Source organism: Aethalodelphis obliquidens, unplaced genomic scaffold, assembly GCF_003676395.1.
Source record: "Aethalodelphis obliquidens isolate GAN/ISIS:26980383/991018 unplaced genomic scaffold, ASM367639v1 scaffold48, whole genome shotgun sequence".
NCBI classification, from domain to species: Eukaryota; Metazoa; Chordata; class Mammalia; order Artiodactyla; family Delphinidae; genus Aethalodelphis; species Aethalodelphis obliquidens.
The window spans coordinates 2,001,982-2,017,927 of record NW_020837992.1 but is presented as its reverse complement, the minus strand read 5'-3'; the positions used below and the strand labels follow the sequence as shown (position 1 = coordinate 2,017,927).

General features: G+C 52.9%; 1 protein-coding gene across 6 annotated transcripts in view; it reads right to left on the bottom strand.

The window, feature by feature from the left end:
* Window positions 1–15,946, bottom strand: part of NFASC (neurofascin) — a 191,578-nt gene that overhangs the window by 12,147 nt on the left and 163,485 nt on the right. For 3 of the 6 annotated variants that reach the window (XM_027082734.1, XM_027082729.1, XM_027082730.1), the window contains 4 exons: window positions 13,870–14,091; window positions 10,253–10,369; window positions 8,920–9,072; window positions 1,132–1,263 (listed from right to left, as the gene is read on the bottom strand). In XM_027082734.1, coding sequence (XP_026938535.1) covers window positions 1,132–1,263; window positions 8,920–9,072; window positions 10,253–10,369; window positions 13,870–14,091 — 624 coding nt within the window. The remainder of the gene's footprint in view (window positions 1–1,131; window positions 1,264–8,919; window positions 9,073–10,252; window positions 10,370–13,869; window positions 14,092–15,946) is intronic. The other 3 variants (XM_027082732.1, XM_027082733.1, XM_027082731.1) reach the window with 2 other exon arrangements.

Below are 15,946 nucleotides of genomic sequence, written 5' to 3'. Positions count from 1 at the left end.
TCCTAACGCTGCCTTTCTGTCTTACAGAAGAAAACCAGCCCCAACACAGCACAACAAAGTGAAAGAAAACATCATCATTCACCAATAAAGAAGGATAATTTCCTGCCCTCCCTGACTTGAAGGAGAGGCATAACTCTTTAGAATCCTAGGGTCTGAGGGCACACGGGCCAGGGGAAGAAAATAAAACAGAATCTCCTCTCTGAGTGGAGTTTTAGGGGATCGTGGAGGAGGATGTGTTCACAGAGATGCGCAGAAGCCGGCACTTGGGGAGCATGGGGTGTGTCTGGCGATGGCTTTGGGGGCAGGGAGCAATTTCATTGTGCAGTCCAGCTGGATTTTCACTCTCAGGGTCATCCATTATCCTGTCTCCTGTCACCCTACCCACTCCATCACAGACAGATGGCTTTCTCATCCCTGTTTGAAAAACAGTCAATATTTCCAGAAACAAAAAAGCCAGAGGTCCTTGTCCTTGACCTTGGTTTGTCTGGGCTGGAGGATCTTCAGGCCACAGAAGAGAAAATACTGCTCTGGGACTCAAGAAAAGCTCAAAGCCCTTTAAGGACTGGGGGGTCCCTCTCAGTGCAACCCACCCCTCAGCCTCTGCCAGCTCCTCATGTAGGAGCATCTGACCCTCTATTGGTATATCTGATTTCAACCCAGCCATGCTGAGAGCCCAGCTCTGTGGCCTCTCTTATGCATGTGCTTCTTCCATCCAGACCTCTCTTCACTCCGGCCTCTCTCTCACAGTTCCAGAAAATGCATCTCTCCTTCCCACTTCACTGGGACATAGGATCCTAACGAGATTCAGGCTGAAAAAAGCCAATTACTGAGCAGATGGGTGGTGAGTCAAGGGGAGGGAAGGTCATTCTTAATGGGAGCCAGGGTTCTTTCCATCTCCTCTCTGGCTGCCTGGACTGTTCCATCCCCCCACCTCAGGCGAACTTAATTAACTCAAGTGCTTTCTGGCAACTCTGAGATGCACAGAACAGGCAAGAGGACTGTACGTCCAAGCTTGGCAAGGACTGTGCTCCCTGAGAGGGCAGAGCCTCCTGGAGCTGGCAGGGGACCTGGTGACTCACAGGAAAGCCCGCTGGCCCTGTCCCCCAAGCTCACTCCTCTGACACATCTTACCTGGGTACTTGCCGCCTCGACTCCTCTTGATGAAACAGACGATGAGCAGGGTCAGCACCAGGAGGGCGACGGCACACATGAGCCCAATGAACCAGCCCTGGGTGGCGATGTCCGCCTGGTTGTTGGTGTAGGCTGGCGGGGGAGGGCCAGAAGCAAACACGTGGTGAATGATTGACGTGGGAGAAAGTGAGAAGGGGAGGGAAGAACTTCAGTTATTTCATGTCCAGGTTGCTCCTGCAGCCTAACGGTACCACCCAGCAGCTCTCTGGCCCAAACTACCCTACCCTGCTACAGGGACAAAGAGAAAATAATGTAAAAGTCAAGGTCAAAAGGTCAGAAAAGAGGCACAGGACAGGGGTACAGGAAGCAGAATAAGCAGCAGGAGGCTGAAGGCCCTTTAGGATGGGAAGTTTCCTAAGCATGAGGCGTGGCATTCTTGCAAAGCCAATGGCTGGGCACAGCCTGGCGGGGAATGAGGGAAGGCCAGGGGTTGACTATGATTTCCCACGAATGAGCCACAGGGGTGAGCCGGCACGCTACCCGTCAGGGAACAAGGTCACATGGCAAAACCCCTGGAAGAACGAACGCCTTCGCAGGCCTGCACAGGCACAGAGCGGCGGCCTGTCCCACCAGTACGGCCCTGAAGCCAGTCGGGCTTCCCGGCAGTGGGTCGCAGGTGGGGTACAGTTCCAGGATGCCCCGTGCTTCCTTGTGTCTCCCCAGCTGCACTGTGGGCTCCCTGACAGCAAAGACAGCCCCTGTGTGGGTAGCCCAGACGGGCCGGTGGCGAGGTTAGGGCCAGGGCTGTGCATTCAGCACACCCCATGCTGCCTCTCCCAGACCACTTCCGTACGTGGAGACCCCTGTGACAGCGGGTCCCTCGCTGTCCCTGCCTGGACATGTGGAGACCTGTCTCAAAGTGGGCAGACACCTTCATGACGCGAGGGGCGGATGGGCGGGCCTGGAGACCAGAAGCAGATCTGACGGTGTCCTGGAGGACCAATGGCTAAGGTTAGAGATCAGAAGGGGTGGGGTGGGTAGGAGTCACTTGCCCTCTTCCTTTCTATGGACTGGAGAACAAAAGAAGCAGCCTTCCACGGAAACCACGACGTGGAGGACAGGAAGATCACAGGGGCAGAACAGACCCTGGGTAACCCTGGGGCCAGCAGAGCGAGCGGAGTGGCCTCTGGGAGAGCCAGACAACATCGGGAGTGCTGAGAGCCACGCAGCCAGAACCGAAGCTCAGGGCCTCCTCGGGGGAGAAGCACAGGCACAGAGGATGGACCTGGGCCCGTGCCGTACTCTAGGGTCTGCATCACACACCATTTTGTGGGGCACGTATCTGGGTGCAGTCTACCCTTTGCTCTTCTTGGGCAGAGAAACTGTCTTTACAGCGTTCTCAGCATCTAGCCAAGGGTACTGCACCAAGATGGGTCTCAATAAACAATGAAGACTGATGAACAAGACCTTCCACGCTCTCTGTGCTCTGGCTGCCCAGGCAGCCCGGGATGGAAAGCAGCTGAGTCCCATGGGAACATGGCTGTGACTACCCTGATCCAGGTACGCTGTGGGGCAAATCCCATCCCTGCTTCCGCTCCCGCTCCCGAAGGCCATTTCCTGCACAGGGTCAGAGAGGTCTTCCTAAACCCCATGCAGGATCAGATCACTTCCTCGCTTCAACCTCCAATGCTTCTCATTACTGTTAGGAAAAACCGTCCATTCCTTATCCTGATCTGCTGGGCTCCATCAGTCCCATCTCCCACCACCCTGGACACTCCAGCCACACTGGCCACTCCCACTCCTGCCCCAGGGCCTTTGCATCTGCTGCTCTTTTTTTCAGATGGCTGCCTCAGCAAATGTCATCTCTTCGGAAAGGCCTTCCTGGAACTTCCCAGCTAAGGCAAAAGCCCTCTCCCCCACCCAGCCACTCTCTGTCCGAGGGCTCGAATTTGTCCTCTTCATAGCACTTATAACCATTTGCTATCTTACTAACAGTTTACACCCATAAGCACTTCCTATGGGCTGGCACGACTCCAAGTGCTTTCCCATGATTATCTAATTTAATCCTCACAACAACCCCATAAGGTGGATTTTTACTATTACCCCTATTTCACAGGTGGGGAAACTGAGGCACTGAGGTTAGTGATTTGCTTAGGGGCCCAGAGCTGGTAAGTGGTAGAGCTGAGCTGTGACCCCTGGCCGTCACAGCTCGAGTCTGTGCTCTTCACTACTCCGCTCTCATCTCTCCACCCAGAAGTAAGCTCCTTGAAGGAGGGACTGTCAGGGTTACTGTCATCCCCCCAGTGCTAGGACACAGCCTGGAACATAGAGGCACTTGATCTGCTTCCTAACTTCCTTCCCTTCGCTCAGTCCACTCATCCTCTTGGCCTGATGGGGTCTCTTCTTCCCTCAAACTCCACGCTGCCCTCCCTTCCGCATCACCCATTCCAGCACGCGACTCAGTCGCCCGCTGTGGCTCCCCTTGGCAGTTATGGCATCTTTTTGTGCTTGCTTTGAGCTTTGCTGGAGGAAGATGAAGACCCAGGCCCCTCACAGATTCACTAAGTCATACTTCAACTGGACCTTCTCTGCAGCCTGGCCACCCTTCCACTCCTTTCTCACTGCCCCTCCCAACTGCTCCCCCTCCCCCTCTCACTGCCCCCATGTGACCCTCTCTCTGAGTCAGTGTCTCGGTGTCGAGCTCACCTGCCCCACTCTGGAGACCACTGAAACCTCACAGCCTCCACGACTGTCCCTTCCTTCTGTGTCCAATGCCTCACCTCCTTGGTGGCTCAATCCTGTAAGGATCTCTGAAAACTCTAGCATTTTCAATTTCTTCCTCTGTGCTATCTCCTCCCTTCTGCTGTTAAGCACGTTGAAGCTCCTTGTATCTTAAAACAAAAAACCCTTGAGGAACCTGGCAGACTTTTTGGCTCTAGTGCATGCACTGTCCTCTTATAGGTAAACTCTTTTTTTTTTTTTTTTTGCGGTACGCGGGCCTCTCACTGTTTTGGCCTCTCCCGTTTCGGAGCACAGGCTCCAGACGCGCAGGCTCAGCGGCCATGGCTCACGGGCCCAGCCGCTCCGTGGCATGTGGGATCTTCCCGGACCGGGGCACGAACCTGCGTCCCCTGCATCGGCAGGCGGACTCTCAACCACTGTGCCACCAGGGAAGCCCTAGGTAAACTCTTTGATCTTCCATCATCTCCAGTTCCTGCCAACTCCTTTCTCTGCCCCCAAGACGCTAACCTCGAGCCCCTCTGTACTCAGCGCTCATCCACCATCACTGAGGGCATCTTTCCCAGACTTACCTCGACACCCTTGACTCTTACTCTCACCTGCCCTCCAGTCCTGCCCTTCCAACTGGTGATCCTTTTTTCATCTCTCATTGTCCTTCCAGCCTGTCCTACACCGTAAGCCCAGGGCTTGCTCCTGACATCTCCTTGGACGGTCCCTCTGCCCCCTTCCTGCCCCCATGCTTCTGCCAGTGGCTTCACGACTCATCTCTAAGGGCTATCATTTTACTCCTTCCAAAATGTCTCTTATATTCACGTCACTGCACCATTCTAAAGGAGTCCCCTCACCCCAGTGTCCATCAGATCCCAAGGATACAATGACACATCATGTTATCATGTTCCCAGAACACTTCCATCATGCCAGGTGCTCTGGTCTTCCCCTCCCTGCATCCTTTCCATCCTGCCCCAGAGAGCCTGGACTGCCACCCTTCTTGCCCTCCACCTTTCCACATTGTACCCCCTCCTTCCTGAATCTCCCATTCCTCCAGCTCACACCAATCTCTGAACCCCCACTTCACCCCTATTTACTCTGCACAATGTAACATTTAATTGCTCTGTTTCCTGCGTTCTGATGTCCAATGATACTATTAAGGCTTGAGAAAAGGGGATTCCTTGGGCCCCCTCGTACTTAGCATGATGTTGGTCACCTAACAAGCAGTCATTGACTACTTATTGATTAATGACCAATTTAATCCTAATATGCTATGGTTAACCTGGGGTGTCTCTTGCATTTTTTCCTGATAACAGCTGGAGGGTCACATGGATATTGGCTTGACCACGTGCCACCTGGGCACTGGGATGAAGGAGCCACTTCAACTTGTGTTTGGATGGTGGTCACCACCTTTTGCAGAGAAGTTGGTCTGAATGTCTGCAGTGACCTGTTTGCTCCACCATCTTGCTGATAGCCGTCTCCCACGAGACTCCTTTCTCTTGGGAGAGAAAGTCACAATACCAGGGAAAGTGGCCATATGGGCAATTTAGAAATTAAATGTAGCTTTCCATTCCTGACAGCACCACGTAAAGTTCAAATGTTACCTTCAGTCCTCACTGAAAAGATCAAAGAAATTTCTGTGAAGTTTGGACACAGAAGGCTGTTCAAAACCAAGTAGATTTTGTAACTATGCTTGGTGATAGATGTCAACTAAACCTATAGTGATAATCATTTTGCAGTATATACATAGATCAAATCATTATGTTGTACGCCTAAAACTAATCAGTGTCAATGATACACAAAAACAAACAAAGAGACCAAAAACCCAGTGGGATCTGGGGTAAGGTGGGCTCAACCAAACCCCATCAAAATGACTCAGTTTCTCAAGAACCAAAAGAAATTTAGGACGTGATCTCACTCACAATGTGACCCCACACACAGACTCTGAGAGGAATAAGGCGTTTTTGCAAGGCAGTTACATTTGTCTGCTAACACCACTCTTAATCGATCCGTTCAACATGTTTCCAGATTCCTAACGGACACAGTAATAGCAACATCCCAAGACCAGGGTATATTTACACTCACCACCTTTGCTGTAGCTAACGGAAGCCAGATCAGCAGCCGTCCACTGGGGACACACAGGTCCTAATAACTCTTACTCTGGCCTAGAGGCCATATTTTGTGTGCCTTCCACACCGCACCCTACAATCCTGCTCAGAAATGGGCAATTCACCTGCAAGGCAGACAGTTCCCATAACTCCGAACTCTAATCAGGAGGAAATTGGTTTGGCCATTGGAGAGAGGCCAGTCACTCAAAGTCAGCAAAAAAATTATATTTCAGAAATAGGGCAGATGAACAAGTATGACAGGGATGGGCTTTTTTTTTTGCAGTACACGGGCCTCTCACTGTTGTGGCCTCTCCCGCTGTGGAGCACAGGCTCCGGACGTGCAGGCTCAGCAGCCATGGCTCACGGGCCCAGCCGCTACGTGGCACGTGGGATCTTCCCAGACTGGGGCACGAACCTGTGTCCCCTGCATCGGCAGGTGGACTCTCAACCACTGCGCCACCAGGGAAGCCCCTGGGCTTCTTCAAATGCAGTTTAGCTTGGCTGCTCTCACTTAAGCATCATTTTACACCTTTCCATCTTCACCTCGCTCCATCCTGGGTTTCTCCCAAACACAGCAGAAAGAGGCCAAATACAAGTAGGTCCCCTAATGTCCCTCCTCCCGGAGTCCCTGAGGTCTAAGGCAGTTCGCTGTCTCGCTGGCCCCTGTCAGCCCCCCATCCCACCTGCCCCAGGATGTAAGAGCTGGCAGGCCTCCTGGAGTCCAGGGTTATGTGTTTGTGGTCCCTCGGGTCTCTTTGGCTTCAAAAGCTTCAAGAATTGGTGATTAACTTCCCATGTGAGATCTTTCTGGTGAGAGTCAGGGAGCTTGTTAGCATTCCTTGTGGTTTTCTTCCATTTCCTCCCTGAATCACTGTAGCATGTTTGAGTCTATAGACTACAGTGATGGTCTGTGGTTGCCTAAATGACTAGTGGTTGGGCCCAGAGATGATCACTTACGTTGATGAGGCACAGGGACCTGGGACATTGTGTGAACTTGACTCTGGAGTCCGGCCACTCCTTTGTGTGTTTTCAAAGGATCTGAACACACACTCACAGACACACATGAACTTCAGAAAGTGGAAATATTTTCCTCCTCTATGTAGTTTGCACATAGTCATTTCCAGCCAGCCAGTGAGGTAAGTGAGCTGTATGTACTCAGGGCGAGGGTCATACTTGCCCTCTCCAGCTTGCACTGGGAGGAACTGGGGAAACATGCAAGTGCTGAAGGCCTCAATCACTCTGAAAGCAAGTTATGGGATCAGCTTCCCCATAGCAACCACAGGAAAAGAGAGATGAACACCTGAGTCAATATTCAGAAGTGTATTACCAATCATTATTATTAGTTTTCTGTAGTGCATGTTTCATATCTCAGAGCAGATTGGGACATACCCCAGGGCAGGGGCTGGTCCTTTTTGCTCTGGCTCTTTCTCCCCAACCCTCACCCACAGTCCCAGGGCTCAGCTCTGGGAGAAGTCAAAGTCTGAAAGCAGGCTGAGCTGGCTTTTGCTGCAATCCCTAGGATGGAACGCTAGCCTCAAATCTCATCTTTGCTTTCTGCCCCTGTGCTGGACTCAAGTTTGTAATGAGCAAAATTAAATGCACGCACTGGTGAGCAACAGCCTGGGACCCCGACTGGGTCAGACAGAATCCAGCCACCTGCTCTGCTTGGTCAACTGTCCAGTCCCCTGGCCTGGCTCCCAGGATGACCTGGCTGCTCACGGACATCCTGCCTGAGTTGGCCACGTTAGCCTCAAGCAGGCAGCCGGACTCTCAGACTCCCCGTCTTGATGGCATGGGCATGCACAGGACAGGCAGACACACAGGGAGGAGGCCGGGACACCCAGACCAGGAGGCACCAGGCTAGCAGGGGTGGAGTGAGGCCCTCATACACATGGGCAGTGACTCTCAAGATGCAAGCTACCAAGATCAGCCTCGTCAAGCCAGGCGCAGGGAGAGCAATACGTACTTAAGTCCACATTCAGAAGTTCATATAAATCATTGTGTTTTTTCCTTTATCCTGTGTCTAGTAACCTGCACCTGATTAGGATGTGCCTTGAGGCAGGGACTGGTGCTTTCCGCTCTCACTCTCTTTCCCCACACTCATCCTTACCCCAGGGCTCAGCAAACTGGCCACTTGGCTAGCTTGCCTGGATGATTTTAAAGAGACACACAGACAGAGAAGCAAGTGTCCTCACGGTCTCCAGACTGCCAGCCACCCTGATCAACAGAGATTTCTGAACCTTGTACCTTTTACTGAGCCCCAGTTGGTACAAGTGAAGAAGCTTCTCTATCCACAGCCCTGATAGATCCAGAGCTCTTTTAGGATTAGAAAGCTTCTTCCCCTCCCCAGTATGACCAAAGGTCAACTACGTTTAAGCCACGACAAACTTGGGGCAAAATTAAACCAAAACAACTTGTGTAACACACTTTCGAATTTTTAAACAACAGATGACAGTGGCAAGGCAGTGACATACATGCTGATCCTTGGTTTGGTTCCTGGGAGGATTTTGGGGTCAAGACCCTTGGATGGCCTATCCCCTAACCCCACGTGCGAGAAGCAAGCCCCTGTGCCTCCGGGACACACTGCCCCCAGACCCACACGCGGGGACCACGTCTGCATATACACCCAGCCCTGGTGGCTCAAGCACAGTGGAGGCCAGGTGGTCTCCCCTGCCCTCATTCTACAACGCCTCCGTTCCCCCCTGCCATCCCACTCATCCCCACAGGGTCAGAAGCACGGTTTCCTATCTACTGGCATGCACTTTTGGCTCGTTTTGTCTTCCAGGGAGCTGCAGACTGACACATAAGAAGAGCCGAGCCACGTCATGCAAGGTGAGGAAATGGGAGGATGAGTCTTCTTTCCGAGGAGAAGAGACAAGCAGGAAGCCGACAATGAGAACAACATGCCCCATGCTTGTAGGGGACGGCCAGGCCAGGCCAGATCCCCTCTCACCTGTACTGGTCATAAAGGTGATGACGGTACTGCTGATGCCCTCGTTGTCCCGGGAATAAACTCGCAACGTGTATGTCATACCGGGATAGAGGTCTGTCAGCTGTATGGGCTGGGCCTGGGCCTTAACAGGGACAGTTTTTTTCGTATGGTTGCCTGGGGAACAGAAACCTCAGTCAGCCTAAGGCTGGGCATGATGAGCTGGAGAGGCAGTGCTTAGGCTCCTGGGCACCTGTTAAAGGTAGAAGCATGGAGGGTGGGGGAAGGGGCCAGGCTGTCTTGCAGACCTGGAGGTCACCGGGCAGCTCCACCAGCTTTCTCACATGCTGACTCTCCTACACGATGGCCCTGCAGCCTAGGACACTGTTCCCTCTCCTAAAGTTTTCTGTCCTCACCCCAGTCTTAAGCACTTAGCACATCATGACCTGCTTCCTTAAGCTCTCAGGGTGTCAGCCAGCGCTCCGTTACCCTGGAGAGGGTCAGAGAGCCAGTCAGCATCCCTCACGGTAACCGGAGGTGAGACGGCCTCTGCTTCTCAGCTCTCACTCCTGGTTTCCCCTCTCATTTCTCACTGCGTGGTGAATGCACACATCAGGAGAAGCGAGTGCCTGGGTGTCTGAAAAAGTGCGGACCAAACTAGGAATTCTGTATTCTGTGGATGTGAATATCTCTCCAACCGCAGAGAACTAAGAGTTGGCTTTGTTCTCCCTCAAAGAGCTTTGGGTGGATTTCCAGCACAAGCCAAATAGGCCAGCATGGTGGGTCTGAGCCCTCAGGAACAGGGGCCTTCACTCAGAGAAGGCAGATAGCCTGACCACACTTTACAGCCTCACACATCTCGACGCCTGCTCCCCAGTTCCAGTAAAGAATGAACAGCTCAGCTCAAGCCACCAGCTGAGACGAGTGACCCTGGACGGTGTCTCTGACCTGTGAGCAGCTAGTGTCCCTCTGTGAGCAAAGCACAGTTGAACCCCAAGTCTGGACTGGCCTAGCCTGTCTAGGGGAGACAGCTGAGAATCTGGATCCTGAATTAAGAAGATCCAAGCAAAGGTGAGATCTGGCTCATCTGGGGGCCACCAGAACCGTCATCCTGGGCAGGAAATGGACGAAGGGCCCCTCACCCAGGCCGCCCCCACCGCAAGGCACCCCTGGACCCTCACTAACGGCCGCAGAAACCCCTTCCTCCTCCTCGAGTCTGCTCTTCCTACCGCGCTGCCGCCTGAGCACATGTCGACTTCATTAAGCCACAACAAAGCGGCTGGAAGGCCTCCCTGAGCCTGGGGGGGCGCATGGGATCTTTTTAATGGCATCTCCGCCACCCGCACAGAATGCTTACTGTCGATGTACTCAACCACAAAGTCAGTTCCGGGCCCGAAATTGTGCTTCCAGGTGATGTTGGCCCATTTACTGTTGGGGAGCACTGTGACGTTCCAGATGGATTGCTCATCGGGGGCTGGTAGGGGGGTTAGAAGAGGAGTTAGTGGTGAGGAGGGAGGCAGCACTGTAGACACACACACACACACACACACACACGCGGGCAGCTAGGAAAGGGTAGAGTAGGAAGTGGCTGTGCACAGGGCCCGACAGAGCTCCAAGCTGCAGCCTTGGTAGCCAGGCTAGGTATGAGCAAGTACAGTCAGGAGGACCCGTATGTGAGGGAGAGCCGGAAACTACGTGTCCACATAGGTGGGAGTAGGAATGAAAGAGTGGGTTTGATCCAGGCCATTGGAGGCTCTAACCTGGGTTTATTCCCTTTTTAGGTCCCTTGTCGTGGATGTGAACAGTGCAGCGAAAGGGGCCAGTGAGAAGCCCCATTAGCTAGGATGCAGACGGGGCGGGAGAGGTGTGCCAGCCTCTTTCCCCTCAACTATAGACATTCTACAGGAAGGAGAGAGGGTATCTTGAAAAGCCACTCGAGAGTCATGTTGAGATTTGCAGAAAGGACAGGACCAAACAGGGGAAAGCCTTAATGGGATCCTGAAACTGGAGGTGGAGAATGGCAACCTACAAGGGTGACTCTGGTCTGAGGAGCCCCTGGGGTCATTCTTGGTCAACAAGATGCTGAATTATTGAAAAATGGCCTCAGATTCTCTAAGGGGACTTGGGGCCTAAAACCCCAGGGCCCCAAGCAGAGACAGTACGAATCCTTCCTCTCCCTTTCATGAGCTAGAGGGGACCAGAGAAGATAACTCCTTCTTGACACCCAACGTTCAGTGGTCCAGATACCAGAAGAATCCTGCTCTGTTGCCTTCTCAGCACTGTATCTTTGAGGCCTGATCTCTGTGTAACACAGAAGACATTAATTATCTAGTTCCTATGAGCTGGGAGCTACTTTATCAAAGCCATCACCCTGTCTGAAACTACAGCCTGTGGACAGGAGAATGGCACTAATCTTCAAACGTAATCATTTTTCAAGCATCCCAGCGGTCTGATTACCCCATTTCCCAGCAAAGATTTAATAGCGGAATACTAGCACGAAGGCTTCTATTTCAAAGACTTTACAAGTGTGGCTCCTCTATAGTTTATTAGCATGCAAGGGGGCACTGTCACCGGCTCACCTGTCAAAAATAAATGAATAGAGTACATTGGTGATGCATTTATTCATTATCTATTTGACATGTGACTGAGTCTGCAGGGCTGGGGAAGTGATAAAAGATCTCCTGGTCTCCACTTCAAAGAAGCACCTTCTCTACTACAACCTTGTCAGTTGTCAGTCGCCCCAGGTGAATATGATTCATTTTAGAAAGAGATTCCATTGATGGCATGAGGCATTCTCCGTGGGGAGGGCAGAAGGCAGCCTTCTTTACTGATCTGCCAAAGGTTTCCGCTGTACTGGCTGCTTTAACTCAGCCCAAATCCCAGCTCCTTAGAAACTCATGGCTCTTTCTAGTGGGAATGAATTATGATCAGTTATGATTTGGGGACTTGAGATTTTTCCTCCTCAGCCCTGGGCCCTGGAAATAGCCAAAGAATTTGGGTTTAGACAGTCTGACCACCAATACAACCCTGGCCCAAATCTGACTGTCTTAAAGGTAATGGAGATTGGGGCACCATTAGATAAGGTCAAGCAATGGGAAACCAAAATGATTTAGAGGTGGGAGCTGGAAGAAGGCACTGGCATCTAGAGAGACCAAGATGACGATCACTAAAGAACAGAAAAGCTCAAAGAAAGGCGCCGAGAAGGAAAGCTGTCAATTACTATAAAAACAAGAGGAAGAAGTGAGGGGAAGCAGGGATTGTCCTGTCAGCTCCTGGGATCTGAGACTTAAGGCGTATCCCTTGAAATCTGAAAAAGACAAGTTAAGGACAAAGAAAAAGTCCCATTTCACCACCCAAAAGAGTCAACTTAGGAAACATTTTGTCCTAAGTTGTAAGACACGATAAAGATGAACTTTCATTTTGAAAATCCTGGACAACAGAGCCACTCTGCTGCGTTGAGGGAGATGAGAATGTTGAGGGGAGCCCCCGAGCTCTAAGGATAAGGTCAGAGTGTGGCCGGGCCCCCGCAGCATCTCAGGCTCAGTTAGCAGTTGGCATGTGAGGGTCCACAGGCTACTCCTCTGTGACAGCGAGGCCAATCCTTCCAGAACGAGCAAGACCCACTCCCTGTCTTCATTCTTGGTACACCTCTTCTGTGAACTCGGAGCATTAAAGTGGGGCACGGAGGCCCACCTGAATGCAAAAGAAGCCTCACTGTGGACCCAAAGAACACCCGTCAGTCACCAAACTGCCCATGGCAGCTTCTCATAGCCTAGCAGGTTTCTCTCAGCCAACTCTTCCCTACAGAGCACGCTGTTTAAGTTCTCGTTATTGCAGCTTTAAGGCAAATCAGTGTTTTCAAGGTCTGAGGAGCATAATGTCAGCTACGTATCACGTGTCTCCCCTTACGGCTCACACAACTCCATGTACTTGGATTGAAGAAGATACTCGCACATGCATTAAGCCTCTATCCTCATTCAAGTGCTGAGAAGAGGGGTGGGATGGGTGACAGCGAGGCCTCGGAAGGCGAGGGGACTTGCCTGGGAAACAGAGGGGGCCTACAGTTCTACGGCTGCCGGAGGAGGGTTCCGGGTGCTTCCTGCCAGCCCTGCCGGCTGCATCGTGCTTTACAGCTGGCCTGCGGCTCCACAAGCTAGAGGCCCTCCCCTCCGTGGTGATAAGAGTGTTTGATGTCAGTTCTTAGAAGTACTGCTGGATTCCCGAGGGGGTCTCCTCATGCTGGAAGAACAGAGCTTCCTGGCCTGGCTGCGCAATGCAAGAACAGCACACTCTCTGGGCTCAGCAGGCCAGCCCTGGGATCGATTCTTATTTACCATGGGCCCCTAGAAAGGCTGCGATTTTCCCTCCGTGTGTATATGTGGGGGTGTGGGGAATATGAGTGGGGAGAGCCACAGAGCACTCTGTGGCATTACAGGACTCCTTGGTAATGCCATTTCCTGCAAGCTCTGACTAGAAAAGTCTATAAGTGCGCCTTTCGGGGAGAGGTGCAAGGGAGGCGCAGGGTTCTGGGGACAGAACCTGGCATGGCTGGCCACTCCCCACTCCTCAGCCCTCTGCTGCAAGCCTGGGGCATCATGGCGGAGACAGGAAGCCTTCTCAGGCTGGTTGGCCAGTGTCAGGCCCTTTCCTTCCCCACTCTCCGCCTTCTGGAGTGCTCAGCCCTAAGCTGATCCCTCAGCATGTGGCTGGAGGCAGCCCTACAGTCTGGGGCCTGGGGGCCCTCTGTGAAAGAACAGGGATCCGAGGTTAGGACAGGGGCTCTGAGCAGTGGAGGCCACCATAGGGGCGGGTGCTCTGTGCCTCTAGGCCACCAGACAGAGAATCTAGTCTCCTGTGCTTTCAAAGCAGAAACAAAGGGAGGTGTTGACCAGCACCATCTCAGACCCGCCCCCCCCCCCCCCATCTGAGGAAGCCTGTGGTTGGAGGGACAGGAGCACGGATGACGGGCAGTACCGGATTCTTGAATCTCAGTCCTGGTGGTGGTGGGAGGACTCTCCGTGGTGGTGGCGGCGGCAGTGGTTGTAGTAGTTGTGGCGACGGTGGTGGTGGCGACGGTGGAGGGTGCGACAGTTGGGATGGTGGGGACTGTTGTGGCTTCGGTGGTGGCAGCAGTGGCATCAGTACTGCCCACCGTGCCCGTCACACCCACCGTGGTCGGGGGCGACGTGGGAGGAGCTAAGGGGGAAATGTAAAACAGCCAAGTCTGGTCGGTGTGGCCGTCCCCAGCCTGGACACACGGCCCCACGTGCAAGGCAGGCAGCCCGCAGAAGAGACGGAGCTTAGGGACCAGAAGCCTCCCCGAGCAGGATGGACTGGGTCAGACGGGTCGCCGTGAAAGAGAACAGGACCATGGCAAGGAAAGAGAATGAAGCCTGTGTGTTTCATTTTCTTCTCATGGTCTGTGTGGCTCAGAGCGCCAGCATGCACACAGCCAAGGGCGTGATGAAGACGGGACACACACCAGATCACTCAGACCCCAGGGATGACATGGAGTCCCAGGTCAAGCAGCACCCAGCACAGGCCAAGCAGCGCCACTTGGGTCCAGGCCTGGAGCCCCGGCCTCGGAGGTGGGCAGGTTGCGGGGCCCTGCCCTGCAGGAGCACCGGGAAGCCTGCCATTCCCACCCCTTCACGCCCAAATCACCCCCTCTCCTGCCTGCTTGAGTTCTACCACCACCCAAACCCAGTGACAGAGAGAGAGAACGATCCCCACTCTGTGGGCAAGACTTGCACCTTGGTTCGTCTTTCCTACCTCCACCGCCAGCCCCTCCCCAGGCTCTCAGCTCTTGTTCATTCCCTGGCCTCTCCTCCCTTCTTCTCTGTCCAGCGACGGTCCCAGATTACCCCAATCCACCCTGACTTGTAGTAACTGCCTTTCTCTCTAGGGCATCTGGGGTCTGGGCACCGGAAGCCCTTTCCCTTTGATTAGAATGTGGGAAAAGGGCACTGATGGACTCACAGTGTGGCCTGCGCTCAGTAGCACCATCTTCCCAGCCCACAGTAGATGTAGAAATCCCCAAAAGAGCATAAATGCAAAAGAGCATAAATCTTCAGAGACGTGCAAATCTGCACTACCTCTTACTTCCTCATCTCCCATCCAAAGCTACCCTTTGTCATCGGTCAGCCCTAAGGGGCTAAGTCTATCATGACAACATTTCCATAGACCGTCTTTCCTTCTACAGAAGGGTTGTGGACACTAACAAAGGGCTGGCCTATTACTCTTTAGTTCCAGTATTGCTAAAGCTTAGGGTATGAGAAGAATGATGGGCAAATCAGAGAGAGACAGAGCTGCCTCTCCTCCTTGCCCACTATCTCCTGTGATCTGACCACAGTCTACTTTCTAGTGTCACTGCTGACAGGGCAGAAGGCAGTGATGTTAAGACATAAGTAAGTAACTCTAACTTTCAAGGAAGAGTGATATCCTACCTTATCTCAAATCTGCAGAAGATCAGGAAAATACTATCCCCGCTCTCCAGAAGGGAGCCAGGGCAGCGAGGGAACCAGAGAGAAAATTGCCAGAAAGCCTTTCTCAAGAAAGAATCAAGAGATCCTAAGTCTTCTCAACAAGGGCCTGACCAACAAAAGCCCTTTCATTCCCCCGGGGACTCCAATATTACAAGTCCTCCATAGAGAAGGAGGGACTGTTCCCGGGATCCCAGTCGCTTCCCTATTTGTAAGATCAGAGGCATTATTGGGCCTGAGGGTGCCGACCACAGAAGTCACACTGGGCAGCTGACTATGCCCCATGCATTCCAGAGATTCCTGGGCAAGGTGAAGGCAGACTGCGCTATATTCCCCAAACCCCAGTCAACTCGCAGACATCAGGAAGGGGTGGGGGGAGGGGAACGTGCGGTGGGAAAAACTCTCCCTCTCACAGTCAGTATTCAAGGATGTATTTCAGTCCAAGGTGGCCCCAGGCCTGGAATGCAAGCTCGGCGCTGTAAGAGCTCAGCCTGCGGGAATTCGCCTATCCCACCCACCAAGACACACACACACACACACACACACACACACACACACACACACACACA